At 38.3% G+C, this 17089-nt stretch overlaps 1 protein-coding gene across 7 annotated transcripts in view; it reads left to right on the top strand.

Moving 5' to 3' along the window:
• The window catches only part of TSC22D1 (TSC22 domain family member 1), an 87689-nt gene that overhangs the window by 14248 nt on the left and 56352 nt on the right, over positions 1 to 17089 (top strand). For 3 of the 7 annotated variants that reach the window (XR_004779753.2, XR_004779752.2, XR_004779754.2), the window contains exon 3: positions 15684 to 15790. The exons of 1 other annotated variant lie outside the window; for it this stretch is intronic. Coding sequence is in view for 1 of the 6 variants with exons in the window: in XM_050714353.1 (XP_050570310.1) it covers positions 15684 to 15726 (43 nt within the window). In the remaining 5 variants the exon portion in view is untranslated. Of the gene's footprint in view, positions 1 to 7088; positions 7111 to 10537; positions 10751 to 15683; positions 16633 to 17089 lie in introns of those variants that run through there. 3 more of the 7 variants (XM_050714353.1, XM_050714367.1, XM_035553290.2) reach the window with 3 other exon arrangements.

Here is a 17089-nt window from a genome sequence, read left to right as displayed (position 1 = left end):
TGTCTGACTGTGAGAATCTGCTCGCTGAGAATCTTTAATGTGCATATTTGCTGTCAAAATGCTTAAAATACTTTAAACATGGAATTTTAGTGCCTGTGAAGCTATTGGATGAAAGTGTTTTCTCTGAAGGTGTCACAAACAGCTCTCCAAAGAATTTTTTAAGGGACATTGAAATTCTGCTGTAATTGTTCATATATATTTTCACGTAGAAGACTGTGTTGAGACTAAACAATGTGTTGAAACTAAATAATGTTTAAGAAAGCCATGCAACCTTCCATCTTAGTACCTCTTAATTGAAGAAATGTATAAGGAAGCTTTTTATTATGTTTTTTAAAATTATTTTTAGGAGGAGATCCTTCTTAGTCCAGCCTCCAAACAAGGTAGTCTAAACTACCCTTGATATTTCAGGAACATAAAAAAATATAAGTATCTAGCGTACTACTACTATATATCTATATATAGTGTATTATTTATCTATATTTATATTCATTCTTAAAATGTACAGCAACAAGTACATTGGATATTGGGATATCTCTGTTAAATGGCCTGTGTATATTATATTCAAATATAGACTGAAGATCAATGTAAGACACAGGCAGTTAATCAAAATCCCAAACATCTTTTCTTTCTTATTCCACTTCGGCTTTTAAAAATACCTGCAATTCACTGAAATTATAGGTACTCTTTAAAATTGCCTTCTCAAAATGGAACAGTGACGCAGGCTGCGTTTGTCTGATAACATTGCCATGTAGCTTTGCACAATTTGGCATGGATAGCTTGACACCGAGGTCTGTGTTCAGAAATGTTCAAATGCAAGTTTTAATCTTCTGTAGTGAATCGTAGTATGTGTATGTAGATCTTTAGTTGCTAGAACTTCTTAAATCCTATCCAGTCTACTAAGAACTTTTGCTTTCCTGAACACCCATCGTAGAATGTAAGCATAATGGAAAATCACACTGTATGAACCTCTATTTTTATAGGAATGTCAAGATAGGAAAAGAAATAAAGTAACTTCCAATTCATTTTTCTCCAAAACATCAATGTTTTCAATTAACATATTCAATTCAGTGACTTACCAGTCTGTACGTCAGGATATACTTGCACTGAAGTTATTTTATAGCTTAATAGTATTTTTCTGTAACACTTCTTATGCCAAATATAAATTTAATATCTTAGGATAAAGTGTATAAAGAAGTTAATGAAATTATTTGTCCCCGTGCAAAATACTTCTGATGTGACTGGCAAACGCTGGATATTTCAACTTGTGCTTATCAGTTGTTTGTGTTCAGCCACTGGCATATGTTGTCTGCCTCTAATGAAGAGGGATGATTATATTTAAAAAAAAAAAAAAGTGCTGGAAACGTTTCGCTTCAGAAATAAGAGTTAGAAGAAGTAATTACCATAGGTCATCTAGTCTGCCTAAAGTGACCACGAAAGAAATGTACCAAACATAATTGCTGGTAAAAGTAAGTAGCCTTTTTTTCTTAATGAAAGAAAATCTAGCCATGGCTAAATACTATTTAATTATAGTGTCTGTCAGTGAATGTGACCAGTTCCTGCGAGACTGTCCTTGGGTACTAACAAAGGTTGTTTTTAATCTCAGATGGGTAAGTAATGGTTTGAAGTGCAGTGTCTCAAAAGATAGGCAGTATTTGTCTGTAAGTGTGTTAGTGGGTTGCATTAAGATTGCACAGACACGGACCATGAAACATGAAAATTAAGGCAGTCTCTTGCATCTTGGCTTTTCTGAAAACTAAATACAAAAATTGTCTGAAACTAAGGCATAATGGCAGGATGGCTGCTGTTGGCGTGGTGTCTTGGTTGTCTTGAAGGCAGACTTGTGTTATTCCATCTAATTGAGTAATCGATAACAACACTTGTAGAGGAGGCATCCACTGAAGAGGGGAGCTGCATATGGCACGTGAGGTGGAGAGCTTGGAAACTCTCAGTTCATGTTCTGGAGAGGTTTGTGCAATGGAGATTTCTGAACCTTCAGCTTTGTACAAGGAAGGCATCTAGAAACAGCCATGCTTTTCTTATCTTCAGTATCATTTCTTTGGAAGGACGAGTCCCTCTCAGTACTTTATGGACACAGGCTCTCTGCAATAGGAAGAAGATGACAAGCTTTTGGCCACCTACTGTAGGTTTTGTACAGTCTGACTAAGTATGTCCTAGTGTTTTGGGGATGCCATGTTCTTGGAAGTGGCTGTTTTAATTGCTGTAGCCATCGCCTTCAAGAGTTGTAGGTAATGATTGATGTGAACTGTTGTATTGAAGCTTCTCTGTATCGCTGTGAATACTTACCTAAATACTGGCTTGGAAACTTTATTCTGCTCTTTCCCTGATAACGATGGCAAAGTTTAACACTTGCAGAGCTAGGTTATGCTGCTTGAGGCATCTCATTAAGAAAAATGAAGTCCTCATTCCTCATCATCCTGTTTTTAAGCCTGGAATAGTTTCTTGCAGTTCTTATTTTCTGACGCTGTGTTGTGCTTTTTCTGTTGGAGTTTGGTTCAGCATCTCCTGTTTTTGCTTCAGAACGCTGGAAGAATAATGACTTGGGTTCAGAAAAACTAGTCTCTCTGGTGACTAGAAGTGGTGGAAGGGGTAAGATAAAGGATAGTGTTTGTGATTAACCATATCATGTTTGTGTGCTGCTAGTTCGCCATGTCACACTGTGGGAAGACCTGCTTTTGTATTTTCCCTTCGTTTTCCTAGAGAGTCTCGCTTATTTAACCTGAAGTCCTTTGTCTTCTCTTGGAGTAGGCTTGCTTGCTCCGAACTCAAGCCTTTGAAAATAAAAAAAACTAATGAGTTAAGGCCTGGTGTGTTGCTGTAGCCTTTACTAGGACATTGTAGAATTCAGTTAGTGTTGTATTTTAGTTAATGACTAAGTATGATCTACTGCGATTAGAAAGAATTCAAAATAAAATGGCAAAGTAATACCTAAAACAAGAAACACCAATCTCTAAAGCTGAATGGTAAACCTCCATCTCACTACTGGTTGAGACCGTGACTCAGAAGGAGCCTAAAGCTATAACACATACTTGTTTTGTATTTTAGGTTATAAATGAAAACTAGTTTAGATCAAGACCTGGTACCAGTAAGTGTGCAGGTAAACGTATTTTTTCTGAGACAGGTTACCCATAGCTTCCTTCTGCAGCAGCTTCTGAGTTATCTGGTGCTGGCATTTATTGAAGACAGGATGCTTCTTCATACCTTTTTTAAAAACTTTTGTTGAAAATAGTTTGGAAGTATGAGGGCAGGAGAAGGAACTGATGGGAGTCAAATGGAAAAAGAGGTACAGAAGAAGGCTATACCCCAAACTGTTTATAGAAGCGTGAGTGATCACAATTGATCACATGGGCTGCTAAAAGCTGGAAAGCGAGGATGTTTCTTTGTGGAATAACAAAAGTTGAGAGGTAGGGAAAGGTGTAATTACTACCATGTTCTTAATTCGAGCTGCATTTTGAAAGATGTCACGTAAGCATGAAGCAAGATATTTACAGTGTCATTAACAACAAAAACATTCATTCACAATCGTTATTTTTCAGGAAGCTGTTCTCGTGCTTGAAAAATGTAATGGTCAGCACAGCAACGGCTTAAAATAGCCCTTTGGATGCTACAGCACTGACATTAGAGCCCCATTGGCAAATATCCAAGAGCCCTGTAAACGAAGAAGAAAAATGCTTTACGTGTTAAACTTGGTTTCATAAGGCAGCTTCTGATGTTTAGTTTCGCTGAAATTTTGAAATTTCATGCCTACTTAAAACTACTGCAAAGTTTAAAACCCTGTGAAGAGTCTCTTCATAGAAACAGTTCTTATTGGCAACACAAAAATAACTCTGTTATAGGAGTGCATGTAGGGTGGCTAACGGCGCTGAAGTGAAGCAGTAGCTGTATCAGTAGGGTCAAAAGAAATGAGCTTCAACAGTTGCATGCTTCTGTTTTTCCTACTTGCATGTTTTGCAAATGCTTGGTTGCCTTATCAGCATACGCTGTAGGCCTTTCTAGGCAAATTCATCTTTACATAAATGTGTTTAGTGGTTATGTGATAGAACCGAGCCATGCCATTTGTCCCCTGCTACACAGCAGGAGGAGGGAAATCCTTTAGCAGCCGCCTTTCTTGCTCCTACCGAAGTCATCCTTAGTAGTTCTACATTCCCCCACAGGACGAAAGATGCCTTCTCTTATGATACCCTCTCTCAAAGCTTCTGTGAACAACTCCATTAGCTGTTGCTAATGAATAAATAAGCAAGTAGCAAGCATTAAAAATTACCAGGTTCTTAATTTTACTGCTGCCTGCGAAGGTCTCTGAATAAAAGATGTGAAATGCTTCTTGTGCTTCCCCTCCCAATTCTGTCAGGTGAGTGCTGGTACCAAAGCTGCTGAGAACTGTCTTCACAGTGAAAAAGGACAGGACAGCTCCACTCCATTCACGACTGCATGGTTGCTGTTGCAACAAGAGCACTAATGGTCGTTTTGAGAATCTGTGAGATCTGATACACATTTGTCAAAGCACTTCTTCATCACGGGGCTGCCTCTCTCAAATGCAGTTACGCTGTTCCATGCGGAAAGATACATATGTCCTTGTTATGCTTTATTCTAGCAAGTAACACTGAGGAGGAATTGGACTTTACTAATAACTTCTGAAACACGTTTTTCAGGACTTGCAAATTTCTAGAATTGCTGGTGTTATCAGATGCTCTGCAGATCAGCAGATGTCAGAGGTCACTAAACCCTAGAGGAGACAAGTAATCTACTTAAGCTTTTTATGACTTTATTTAGAACACCTAGCTCTATTGAGAATAGCTTTCTTTCCATTGTGTTGTATTTATTTTTAATCCATTCAGCAGTCATTCTGGGCAAATAATGTTCTGCTTAATGCATTTGTGCTTGAACGAGACCTGAATGTGCTCCCGAAGGGAGTACTATTGTGGTGTGGTCCTGAGTCAGAACTTGGGTTAAGATGAGCCCCAGCTACCATGTCTGCCATTCCCTCTTTGTATTGTGGCTCTCGGCTGCATATTAGTATTGTATTGGATTTTACCTCTCCCAGGAATCCTACTTCATAAACTGGAGGAGTTTGCAGACTTCTCAGGAGTTGTATTTGGTGTTCGGAGGTGTTTGATTCAATTTTAATGCGGTGGGATGTGGGTTATACAAAAACAATGCAGTTACTTTGCAAGTTAGCAGTAAAATGAGTAATAAATTTAGAAATACTGGAAGCCTAATGATCTTGTTTTAAATATAAAAAGTTCAAAACTTTTTAAAAGACTTTTTAAAAAATTAATCCCAGTTACTAAAGCCAGTAAGTTATTGTAACGTTTTCTAAGTATCAGAATCAAAACATTTCAAATGTCCCCTGCTAGCTGCAGCATTGGGTAGTACTGAAGGGAGTTAATGCTTGTCTTAAAATTAAAAAGCATTCTTAACTTAAAGCACTCATAAATTCTTGAGTATATGATTAGAAAGTATACAAAGCTAACTAGAACTCTGTTAACCAAGTGTTCTATTTACACCTTACTGTTCAGGAAATTTATTTCTTCCTCCTTCTGGATAGTCTTGAAATTTACATCATATTATGTAGGTGATGTAAAATGCTGTTATGGGAAGGATAATGTGTTAAAAGTAATTGTACAGTTTTCTCAGGAAATGGAAGTGAAGCTGGTGAAGGGTCAAGAGAACAAGTCCCATGAGGAGCAGCTGAGGGAGCTGGATTTGTTTAGCCTGAAGAAGAGGAGGCTTGAGGAGACCTCATTGCTCTCTACAACTGCCTCAAAGGAGGATATAGTGAGGTACGGATGGGTCTCTTCTCCCAGGCAACAAACAACAGGACAAGAGGAAATGGCCTCAGTTCGCTCCAGCGAGGTTTAGGTTGGATATTAGGAAAAACTTCACTGAAGGGGATGTGAAGCATTGGTACAGGCTGCCCAGAGAAGTGGTTGAGTCACCATCCCTGGAGGTATTCAAAAGATGTGGAGGTGTGGTGCTTAGGGACATGGTTTAGTGGTAGACTTGGCAGTGCTAGGTTAACGGTTGGATGTGAAGATCATGGAGGTCTTTTCCAACCTAAATGATTCTGTGATTCCGCTCTGTGAATTTAAATATTCAGAAATAAATAACCATAATTCTTAGGCGAGTGCTTATGACTTGCTTGTATCCACACGAAGAGTGACAGATGTGAACACGATACATTCCTGCAAGATAAACTAGGTGCAGAGGACTGGGGAGAAGGATGCAAGAAATTTATAAACTTGCATATGGCTTTACTCTCGAGAAACTGTATGTGACCCCTTTTTGTCTAGTACGAGTTTGCTTATCTCTGTAAAACATCCTGGGGGAAGTCTGAAGATGTCCAAGAGTAATAATGGGCTAAATTATTCAAAGTACTTTTTATAGCACAGAATCAGTTGCTGCCACCTGGAGCCAAGTGCTTCTGTAGGACGCTGTCTGCTGGGCTGGATAAGTTTATACACCTCATTAGGCTAATAACTTAGTGCCAGTAACTTCAATAGGTGGCTTTTGCAGAAGGTCCTTTTGCGCAGTCGGTTACAGTTTCATCAGATAGCATTGCTGGAAGAACGCAGTGCTGGCTGTGGAGACGGATGGAATATTACTCCTGCTGGATGAGGACTTAAGGCAAGGTGCTCCTGATAACACTTCTCAGTTGTAAGTTGAAAAGTGTTGGCTTTGTTTTCCTTTGAGAAGAATTGTCACAACTGTTTGCATTTGGGAAATGATTGTGCTGTTGTAGGCTTGAGACTAAGGGAAGAAAACAATGAAGGATCACAGTTTCTAGAATCTGGGTCTTTAAATATTTTGGTTTGGTGAAATGGTATGGCTTAGATGCTTTTTTAAAACTATATACCACAATGACACGGAAGCTTTTTTAAGGAAAAAAATGACTATGTCAGTAGAATGAGGATGAAGACAAAGCTAAGAGGGGAAAAAATAAGGAAGCCAGACCAGCTCAGAGCATAATTCTTATACTGTGTAAAGACCTTTGAAAACAGTGACTGCTGATGTCAGTGCCCTCAAAGAATGTAAAGGGAAATAGAAGCACTTGTATATTATATGGCTCTGCTGGAAAACCTGTTACTCTTGCTGGTATGTGACTTAATTTAATGAATAGACTGGTAAAATTCAGAAGCTTTAGGAGTAATTGGATGGAAAAGTGTACAAGTAGAATTTCAGTGATCGTATTAGTACGTGTATTATTCAGTGGAGTGGGGCTGAAATGCAAATTTTTGGGGGATTGTTTGAAACTTATATGGAAAACATGAGCTGTTCTAAGGACTGTTGAACCTGATTCAGGTTATTGTGTACAGCATTTTCTATTTTGGTTTGGACCATCTGATCTCCCAGATTATTTAAGCTTTTTAGTTGCTGCACAAAAGAGCCTTACATCATGTTCCAGCATCAAAACAAGCTGTTAAATTCTTTGTTTGTACTAACAGTTTTTGTCCTTTTAAGTTTAATATAATTGATTCAAATAATTAGCTATGTAAAAACCCTACTTAATTAAAATCCCAGCACCTGAGGTTTAATGCACGAAAGCTTGGGTTGGAAAAGGAGATCAACAAACAAATCTGTTGCTTAACTTTAATTGATACTAGATCGTTCTTGCAATCCTGCGTAAATTCGGGAAGAGGATTGTTCGCATATTTAGGGTTTATGATAAGACGGTTATTTCTGTGCTGTGTCTAGGCAGGAGGAATTTCAAGGACTCTGACAAATGCTTATTATTTCTAGTTATGTAGAACCCGTTTTTCTACAGAGGAAAAGGAAGAATGATGTAGCCAGGGAAGAATTTTCTACTGGAATTTGCTTTATAGCTAATTCATTGAGATTTTGTACTGCAACTGCTTATTTATGGTTTTGCTTTTGACTAAGTGAACATTAACAGAAAGGGAGAAAATGTGAATTGCTGTAATTTAACACTGAGTTGATTATATTTGTTCTTTGAGCCTCTTGCTTACCTTTTGCACCAGCGAACCACAGAAGTAAGAATTTGGATGTCTTTCCCTTGAGGCTCCTCATTTTTTCACAATTTTGACTTTTTTTTGAGTAGTTTCTCATTACTATTCACTCTACATTTAGTTAACACTTAAGGATATAAAAAGCTTGTCTTAAAAATGAAGATTTTAGTAATGTAGCTTTAGCTTAAATCGTACATGTAAAGAGCTTTCATTGAAGTCAGTGGGACTGTTCATGAGTCATATTACAGTTCTTCTTCCATGTTTACAGTATCATGTTTTCTGTCATTGATGTGGCTATTAGTTTATAAAAGCTAAAACAGACTTCATGGCATTGACTCCAAATCTTTGATGTATAGTTAAAGCATGATGATATATAATATAAAAACAGAACATAAAATGCTCATGTTAATTTCAGTCTTTGGCCCAGTTTAAATAAATCACTGTCTTTAAAGGGTCCCAAGTGACTATAAATGTTTACTTAACAACTAGGGAGGAGTGATTTAGTAATATTTATATAACTCATTTAATTCTGCTTATGGGTTTGAGTTGATAGTAATTAAAAACACAACACTTCAGCATGATGCATTATTATTAATAGTCGTGCTTCAAGAGGGGTTACATTACTTGCTTCCGGTTCTTTTAGTTTATTTAGTAGTCGTGGTATGTACTCATTAAAACCAGGGTATCCCAAGCCATCCTGATGAAATTCACCTGAAGTCAATAAAAATAATGTCCTTGAATATTACTATCTTTGCTCTTTTTGGAACTGGGTCTTTTGAAGCTTCAGCTCACGATTCTCTTGTCTTTTGGTGTTTTTCTGGGTTAAGTCACACTGATAAAAAGGTTCAGACGTTGTCTGTAGCTGTCTCTTGGCTCTCTAGTTTCAAAACAAGTAGTTATCAGTTAAAAAAAAGTTACTGATAAGCTTCAGGTTTGTATTAGCTGGAGAAGGAGTTAGTTTTCACTATACCTTTTACACCCTTGAAACTAAAGTTGTAAGATGAAGGCTTTTTGTGTGATGCCCTGGTTTTGCTGTATGTGGAATTTTAATTAGGAATCAATAATAGACTCTTCCCATCAGTTAAGGTACAGCGTATTGCCTGGAAGAGGTTCTCAACAAATAGAAAAAGGCTTCCCCTAAATTGGGAAATACCAAGTTGTGACACGTATATAAACAAGAAAGTTTACTGATTTGATAATGAGGTGTCCGAATGATACGTTAAATATAGTTACTTATACAAATGGCCTTGTGGCACGCGGTGCTCCACTGTGAGTGGGGTTGTTCCTGTAAAGAAAAAGCCTGCTTTTCCAAAGGTTTGTATACAGGTCCCTTACGGACAGCTTCTGTTTTCAGTGATAAAGTACAAATGCCACTGTTACCCATCCTTAATGAGCAGGAGGAGGGGAAGGTGGGGAGAGGTGGCTAGCTCCCAGCCCTGCTTGTTTCCGTCTCAGGAGGCAGTACCCTGGAATATCTTGTAGCTTATTGTTCCCGTTGTAGCTTATTATTTCTTTCTGCTAGCTGACCCTGCTTTGACCTCCCTTCCAATCACAACTATTTGGTGATTCTGTGATAAATTCAGACTTCTTATTCTTTATAAAACATCCTTTAAAATATATTGCATATGGGACAAGAATGCATGGCGTGACGTTTTTTGTCTTATGAAAAGAAATGAACAAAAATGGGACCTGTCCTGTTAAAACAGGAACTGATGAAGGCTGTGCTTCCCTGAAACAGAGATGGCATTCTTCCTTCATCAGGCTGAAACTGGAAGTCTCAAATACCTTAGTTCTATGTGTAGACTGCAAGTCTGACTTGTAGTATTCCCCTTCAGTTTGCAGTTAATTCTTGTTTTCTCTAGAGCACCTATAACTTATTCCTGACACACACCTGCACTGAAACCTTTTTAAGGAACTTGAATTAGGTACTGCTGTAAATTCCAGTGGTTGGCTTGTGTCAGACTGCTTGCTTCCTTCCTAAGGTCATTCTTTACCTTTCTCTGTTACCTGTATTTTTGCCTTTCTGACCTGTTGGTTTGCTTTATTTGAAGGTTTCAAATGGGATGTTTTGGGAGGGGAAAGGAGGTATGGTAAATGTACTGTAGTATTTTATCTGACAAGCGCATGGTTCTGGCATTGGTTGTTATTGGTAATTTAGTTGACTACTCTCAGTTAGAGAGAGAAAGCATCTAGCTTTCTGTAAACTAAGCTTTCTTGAAGGACCATATGGAAAATAAGTTTATTCTGCTATCTATAGCTGGTGCTTGCCTGTTTGACCCTTTGTATCCTTAGAGCCATGTCTTGCCCCCCTTCCTGGCTCCTTTGGTCTTGGAATCCACAGCGCAGTCAGCAAAGCTGTCTTGAGCTCAACGCCTTGGGATTTCTAACGTGTTTTTATGCTGACTTTTTGGGGGAGGCATCTGGGGGTGGGGTGGGGAAGAAGAGCCTTGGTTTTATTTTTTTACATTCCAAATTCCTTTTCACTGATGCTTACAGAGGAGAGAACAGAAGCCTGAAGTAAAGCTCTGTAAAGTTTGACAGTATTGAAGGGGAACCTGTTGACCTGCCTCTCTCTGTGTGCCAATTCTGTTTTTTCCTTTGCGGTATGCTGTTACCCTGCTGCTTCAGGCAGCAGCCTGCAAGTTTCTGGACAGCTGTCAGCCTGTGCAGACACTGAAATTCCTCCCAGAGGAAGCTGCAGCTAGGGATGTGTAAGTCAGCTGTAGGAGCAGAGGGGCAGATCCTTTGGGCTTGCTGAATTCATCTAGGTAAGTCCTAGGGTGATCACTAGACCTAACATAGGGTATTTTTGACCTATTGATTGCAGATATTCCAGCATCAGAAGCCTCTGTTCATCACTGTTCTCCTTTTGTGTCTCCCGAACTTGTAGAGAATGTGGCATAACTGGGTGAAAATGACATGCTCAGACTTGAGTTACACCAGTAATTGAGAACTTGTTAGGTTTTTTGTGGTTTCACTTTGGCCAGTGAGCAGACCAGAGTGGGTGTAATGGAGCCAAGAAAACGGAATATGCTGTTGAATCCTTGTTCAAACTATTTCTTTGCCTGTTTGTTAAATTGCTAAATGCCTTTGGCAGATAACTCAAGGCAAAACAAAGGTGGAGGAATTGGCAACTGCATGCCTCTTCATACACCCTGTCTAGAGCCTGACTACTTTTTCATGAGCTTCTGTGAAGCTTTTAGAAAATGCTAGAATGCTAAATATTAAAATAGGAGAGAGCAGATAACTGAGCCAGGCCCTGTATTTTGGGGTCTCATTATAGCACTGTGGCAGCAGGAGTTTCACAAATGATAACCCTGGCTTTCTGTGATGCCTTTTTAAGATACCAGTGTTATGGATGAGGAATCTCTTAGACTTCAGATGTTGTCATGAACGTAACATAAAAATGAAAGTAAGTCTAAGAATAAAGTCAGCTTGAAAAACAAACCAGTGATTGTGGCCTCAGTTGAGTTAAATCACCCAACAAACCAGACTGTATCTGAACAGTGAGGGAAGAAATGAATGCCCTTTTTTAGATGTGCAGCTTAGAAATTGGAGAAAACTCAGCAAAACCATGCATTTTTTTATTGCATTTCAGCTGAAGTCCTGAGACTCCCAAATTCTTCTTTTCATGATGAATTCTTCTTTTCATTGATATTATCATTCATGCAGCCTAACGTAGTAAAATGGAAGTTAAAGCTGACAAAACTTTTTAGTTTATTTAGAAGGATAAATTTAATATTAGCTGCTCTCTTGTCAAGCACAGCAGTCACTGCTTTTAATAAACGTTTCTGCTAGTTGATGTTGCTGTGTGAAATTAGAATGGCTCTTAAATATTTGGCAAGTAAGACAAATGTTGAACAAACTACACTTGAACAGTTTTTTTTGGAAACAAAAACACTGAGGCTTGCATCAGGTCACGAAAGAAAAGCTGAATTGTACTTAAAAATAGCATAGCTGATGCAATATTCAGGTTAATGTTCAAGCCTAAGTGTTATACCCATAATGTGGGCTCTGGTCCTGCAAATGGCTTAATAAACGCAGAAAGTTAGTGCTGCTCCTGCAGCATGCAAGTCAGGGAAGTTCAGCCAGTGGCTCTGCTTCAGGGGGAGTGTAGGATGTAGGAACCAAAGCTGAAAGATTTGACTTCCGTGTATCTGTTTTCCCCCCTCCCCAGGTGTTTTTGTTTGTTATTTGAGAAACAAACAATATATTCCATGAGTATTAGAGTTAAAACACAAATAGGTAGCCCTTCTAGGACTTCCTATCGGAAATCCCTTTTACTCTGGCACTGCAGTTATCCCTTTCCTATTGCCATGCTGCTCTTCCCTTCCCTTTGCCCCTGATACATTAAGTTCTTGTATCTCTTTCCTCTTCCTCTCCCCCTGTAATTTCCCTTTTAGTGGCTGCCTGAAAAAGACATGGTGCTGCTGCTCTCTGAGCTCAGGATGTGCTGCCTCGCTGCTCCAACAGGGGAGGTGTCAAACTGGATTTACATTGAACCATCGATTCAAAAGTTGTCTTGTAGGGAAGATGCAGCAGAAACACTTTGTCCTCTTTTTTTTAAGGCCCTATAAAAATTGTGGTAGAACGACATGGGCAGTAATCTTGCGGAATCTGGAATGGTTTATCCCTTCAAACCATTTAAGTGTGGTAACTAGTAATTTGCAAGTTCATGGGGTTTTAAACTGTGTGTGTGAACTAAATCACCTTCTAGTAATGTTTAGTCGTTGGCTAAATAAAACGAGTAATTCTAATAAAATATGTAGAAGGGCTAATAGTTCAAACAGCTATGAGCCTACTTTTCCTAAAGAAAAAAGTGTTTTTTATATTTAAAGTTAGCTGCAGTTCTGACGTGGATTGACAAGCTTGCTTGAATTTGTCTTCCTCACAGTGACTTAGGTTCCTCCCCTTTAAAGGTGTGCTTTATGGCTAGTCCATATGGGTTACTCAAAACTGACATCCTTTTCTGTGATGTCCTGCTTGTTACCTCAGACGATTTACACTATATATTTATGCTCCAAATTAACAGACAGTAGTATAATTTAGTTTACGGTAGATTGAAAGCAGGGGAGTCAGATGATATTAACTTTTCTGATTGCTGGCTGCTAAATAGACTTGTTTTACATTATTATTGCATTTTACATTATTGCATTATTTTACAAATTTTGTTTTACATTAGTATTTAGGACGCTACTGAGATAGGCAGGCTTTTGTTATGGTGGGTCTTAAGTGACAAAGAAGAGGGAAGGAATTTGTGTTGTGTTAATGCATGCTGGGGAGTGCACGGGGAAAGAAGACCAGTTTTCTGTAGTGAAAAGAATTTTAAGGCATTTATTCTTTCTCTCTTGACTTTCCTTTTAGAATGCTTACAGTTCATGGTTTCTTTAACTGCAACTTAATAAGCAGGGGTAAGAGTCGTCATATGTTGGTGTGCTCTTTTAGTGTATAATCGATGTTATTTTGCTGAAGTTAAGCAGCTTCAGGTTTTGTAGAGCTCAAAAATCTGAGAGATCCTTTTAATGATTCCTTTCCTTAAAGACTGGGGTCGTCATGTTTAAATTACTTGCTCTGACAATTATCTGCCAATGTACAAGCTGCTAAAGGGTGTTTAAGTGGTTCTGTTGCAGTTGTGGAGTACCACCCTCCCCACCTCTCCTCTCCATCTCCCAGTTCTCTCTTCCCCCACTTTGGAGATTGGAATCATCCCTCTTGTTGTTTTGTTGAATTCAGAATGTGTTTCACTGCGTGTTTTTTGTGAAAAAAAAAAAAATAATGCAGTAAGTATGAAGACATTCTTATTTGCTTGTGGTAGTGACAGGCTATCAATACTTTGTTACTGCTTTTGTTTTTCCTAATGCCCTTTTTTCTGTCTACATATTTTAAATGTACAAGAGAAGAATTGGTGAAGCAGAATGTTGAGTCATAAGCTACACTGATGGAAAAAAGACTTCTGCTTAGCACAGGCTTGAATATTCCATATTTCTTAAAGTTGTGTTCAGTTCGTGTCATAAAGAATGTTTTAATGGTGCATTGCAACATGCCACTTAGTGCTCACCAAAATACTTCGTACAGCTTCTCTCCAACAAAGTTGTGCAGTTGCCTATGCAAGTATGATTAGAATGTATTTTATTGGGTACCATCAATGATTCTTCTGTCATCCAGGCTGCTTAAATATATATGCATGTTGTGTTTTATAAGCTAGAGTGCAAGAACTTGACTGGTAAAAGGCAATTCCCTGATGACTTGAAAAAAAAACACCACACAGGACATTGAAAGATTGCCAGAGCTAGGAAAAGCAGAGTGTTGCAGTAAGCTGCATCTTGAAATATGAACTTGGCAGTTCTCTCTGAAGAATTTTTCCTTTGGACTGAAGTCTACAATAAAAACACTTAGGAAATAAAGGAATAGAGAGTTACTTGATGCTAATATATAGAATTGTTTGTGTAAAAGATACTCAACGTAATCGTTGCCCAGCCAAAAAGGGAGGAGAGGAAAAAAACAGTTATGCTGTATAAAACTCTAGTCCAGTTTGCAAAATGCTTATAGGGATTTCAGTTGTGCAGCTATTAAACTATGACAAAGAATTACTTAAAACTTGGGAAAACAGCTATTTGGAAGAGTAACTACACTTAATGCAAACTCATTCTCAGTTGAATTCTATGTAATGCTTAACTTTACAGCCTCTAGAGAAGGGATTTTGAGCACATGCAAACAGTGACTTTTACTTTATTAGGCATCAGTGTTGCAGTTTTCCTTAAGCTGGCTATGTCAGGCTTTGTCATGTGTTCTGTGCTTTCCTTTTTGTATTTTTGGTTGACTCGAAGACGGAGTTCTAGTTAAATAATAATTTGAGAATGTGTAAGATACTTTTGTTACAGCCTTTCCTGCATGTAGAAATAATGCTTGTGAGATTTTTGGCTTTTATTTTTCTTTGGTAGCTAGGAAGCCCCTCAGATGAAAATATACTGGTTTGTTCACATATACCATGAGGCTAAGATCTGATAACTGTAAGGCAGACCTCTCTCTGGTCCTGCTGCAAACTAATTTTAGAATCTTGCCTTAAAAAGAAAATGTGATGGAAGGGAAGGAAAGGAGCCTCGCTGGTCTTTTATAGGAGAGCTGATCTTAGGAACTTACAGGCAGAAGCATCTTATTAAATATAACAGCTATTTTGAGGAAATGGTGATTTTTACATTTTTGCACAGATCAGGCAACTAATGCCATGCTAAAAAACCCGTCATGTCAATAATTTCTGCTGTATATAGTTGTCAGGCTTGCTTTCAAAATAAGCTTTGCATGTTGTATGTATTGATCATACGTAGAGGTGTTCAGTAATGATTCAAATGGTGTTTTCTATCAAAAGGGTTCTTAGTCTATTGCATATTTGTGTGGGAGGCTCTTTTTATCTGTCCTGGATTGCACCTACTTTTGTCAGTGAAGTCTTTATTTAAATGAAGGAAAGAGAGGGTCCTGTGAGATTCAGGGTATGGTTAAACACCCCAGATCAGTTAGTGGGGTAAGTTTCTATTTGGTTTGGATGTATGGTGTTTCTTTTCCCTGTTCTGAATAATTTTGTGCAAGCCACTAAGTCTGGGCTAGAAATAGATCTTTGTGCTTTTATCTATTTTATCATTATGTATGACTTGCTGCAGTTTTTTCCTTTAACACAACCTAAACCAAGTGCTAATATTTCAACAGATACAGAATGGCAGTCAAACATTGCACACTGGTATGCCTGTGAAGAGGCACTGCCAAAGTTAATTGTGTCTAGTGCAAAAGCTGGGAGTTCTGGCTGACCTAAGCAGGTAGGTGTGAAGGTGCTTGCATGGAATAAAGATACAGGGGAGCTCAGTGCAATCTCAGCTCTACTTAAGCAGAGCCAAATAACATTTCAGGTGTCCTTTACCTCAGCTGACTTCAGAGTATTCGCCTATAAAACTCGCGGCAGTCTGTCTTCAAATGATGTTTGGGAAGAGTCATGCAATTTTAATTTGATACTAAAATATGGGTGAACTTGGGGCAGTGGTTCAGTAAGGAAAACTATTAAGTCAGCAAACTTAAAAAGTCAGTGTTTTTTGTGTGGTGGCAGCAGTACAAGATAATCTAGAATGCATTTTTCATGTACTGTTACTACTTAGTAGGCAAAAATAATAAAAATGTAAAACAGAACTGCCACGGGAATTCTTTAGTTGAGTTTTGAACCCAATGGCCAGACTTCCTGTTGCACAAGTATCGTGGTGCGCTTGTGCATCATTTGCAAGTCATGACTCTAAATTGGTTTCTGTCTCCACTTTCACCAGCTCACGTTAGACAAAAATAAGCCTTAGTTGCATCATGCCACTTCATAGTGGTGGAGAACTAACGCAGCCTACAATAGCATTTGACATCACTTTGTGCCTCAGCAGGAAGAGTAAGTTTGGAGGAGACAGTCCAGTTTTGGCCATAGAGTTCCTATAGCTGAGGAAATGATCAAGCCTGTTGGTCAGATTACGTGCTAAATTAGGAAGGACAAGAATTCGTAACTTATTTTAATATAAAAGATGTTGAAATTAATATTTGATATGGAAAGAAACATAGCAAGGGTTGAATTCTGAAATGTGTGTTTTGAGTACTTTCCAGAGTAGCACTTGTTAAAACTGAGGACTTCAAAAAAAAAAAAAAAAAAAAAAAAAGCAAATTAATTGTCTAGGTTTCATTTTTTCCAGTTCATCCATGTTGTCATTTACTAACATAAGCCCATTAAATCTCTATATATTTGAGTAAATACTTCTGTGAAAGGGATATTTTTGCTGTATTTGAGTTCTCCAGAGACCATAGGCATCAGAGGAGAGTTTGTGGAGATGAGCAAGGGTTAGAACCTACAGAGAAAAGCTTTGAGCTGTTTTCACCTGAAAATTCAGTTTGTGGAAGAAAGACAACAAAAAAAAAAACAACCACCCAACAATCTGCCAAAACACAGCACTGGCATCCAGTCCGGTGTGGCTCTGGAGCTGTATTGGGGTCATTCCTAACATTGCTCATGTGTAGTATTTCAACTTCTAGTTTCTACAGATAGACTCTCAGCAGAGAACTGTAGGAATTACGTGAAGATTGAGAACTCTGAG

The sequence above is a fragment of the Cygnus atratus genome, chromosome 1 (genome assembly GCF_013377495.2).
Source record: "Cygnus atratus isolate AKBS03 ecotype Queensland, Australia chromosome 1, CAtr_DNAZoo_HiC_assembly, whole genome shotgun sequence".
NCBI lineage: Eukaryota > Metazoa > Chordata > Aves > Anseriformes > Anatidae > Cygnus > Cygnus atratus.
This window is presented reverse-complemented; position numbering and strand designations above follow the sequence as displayed.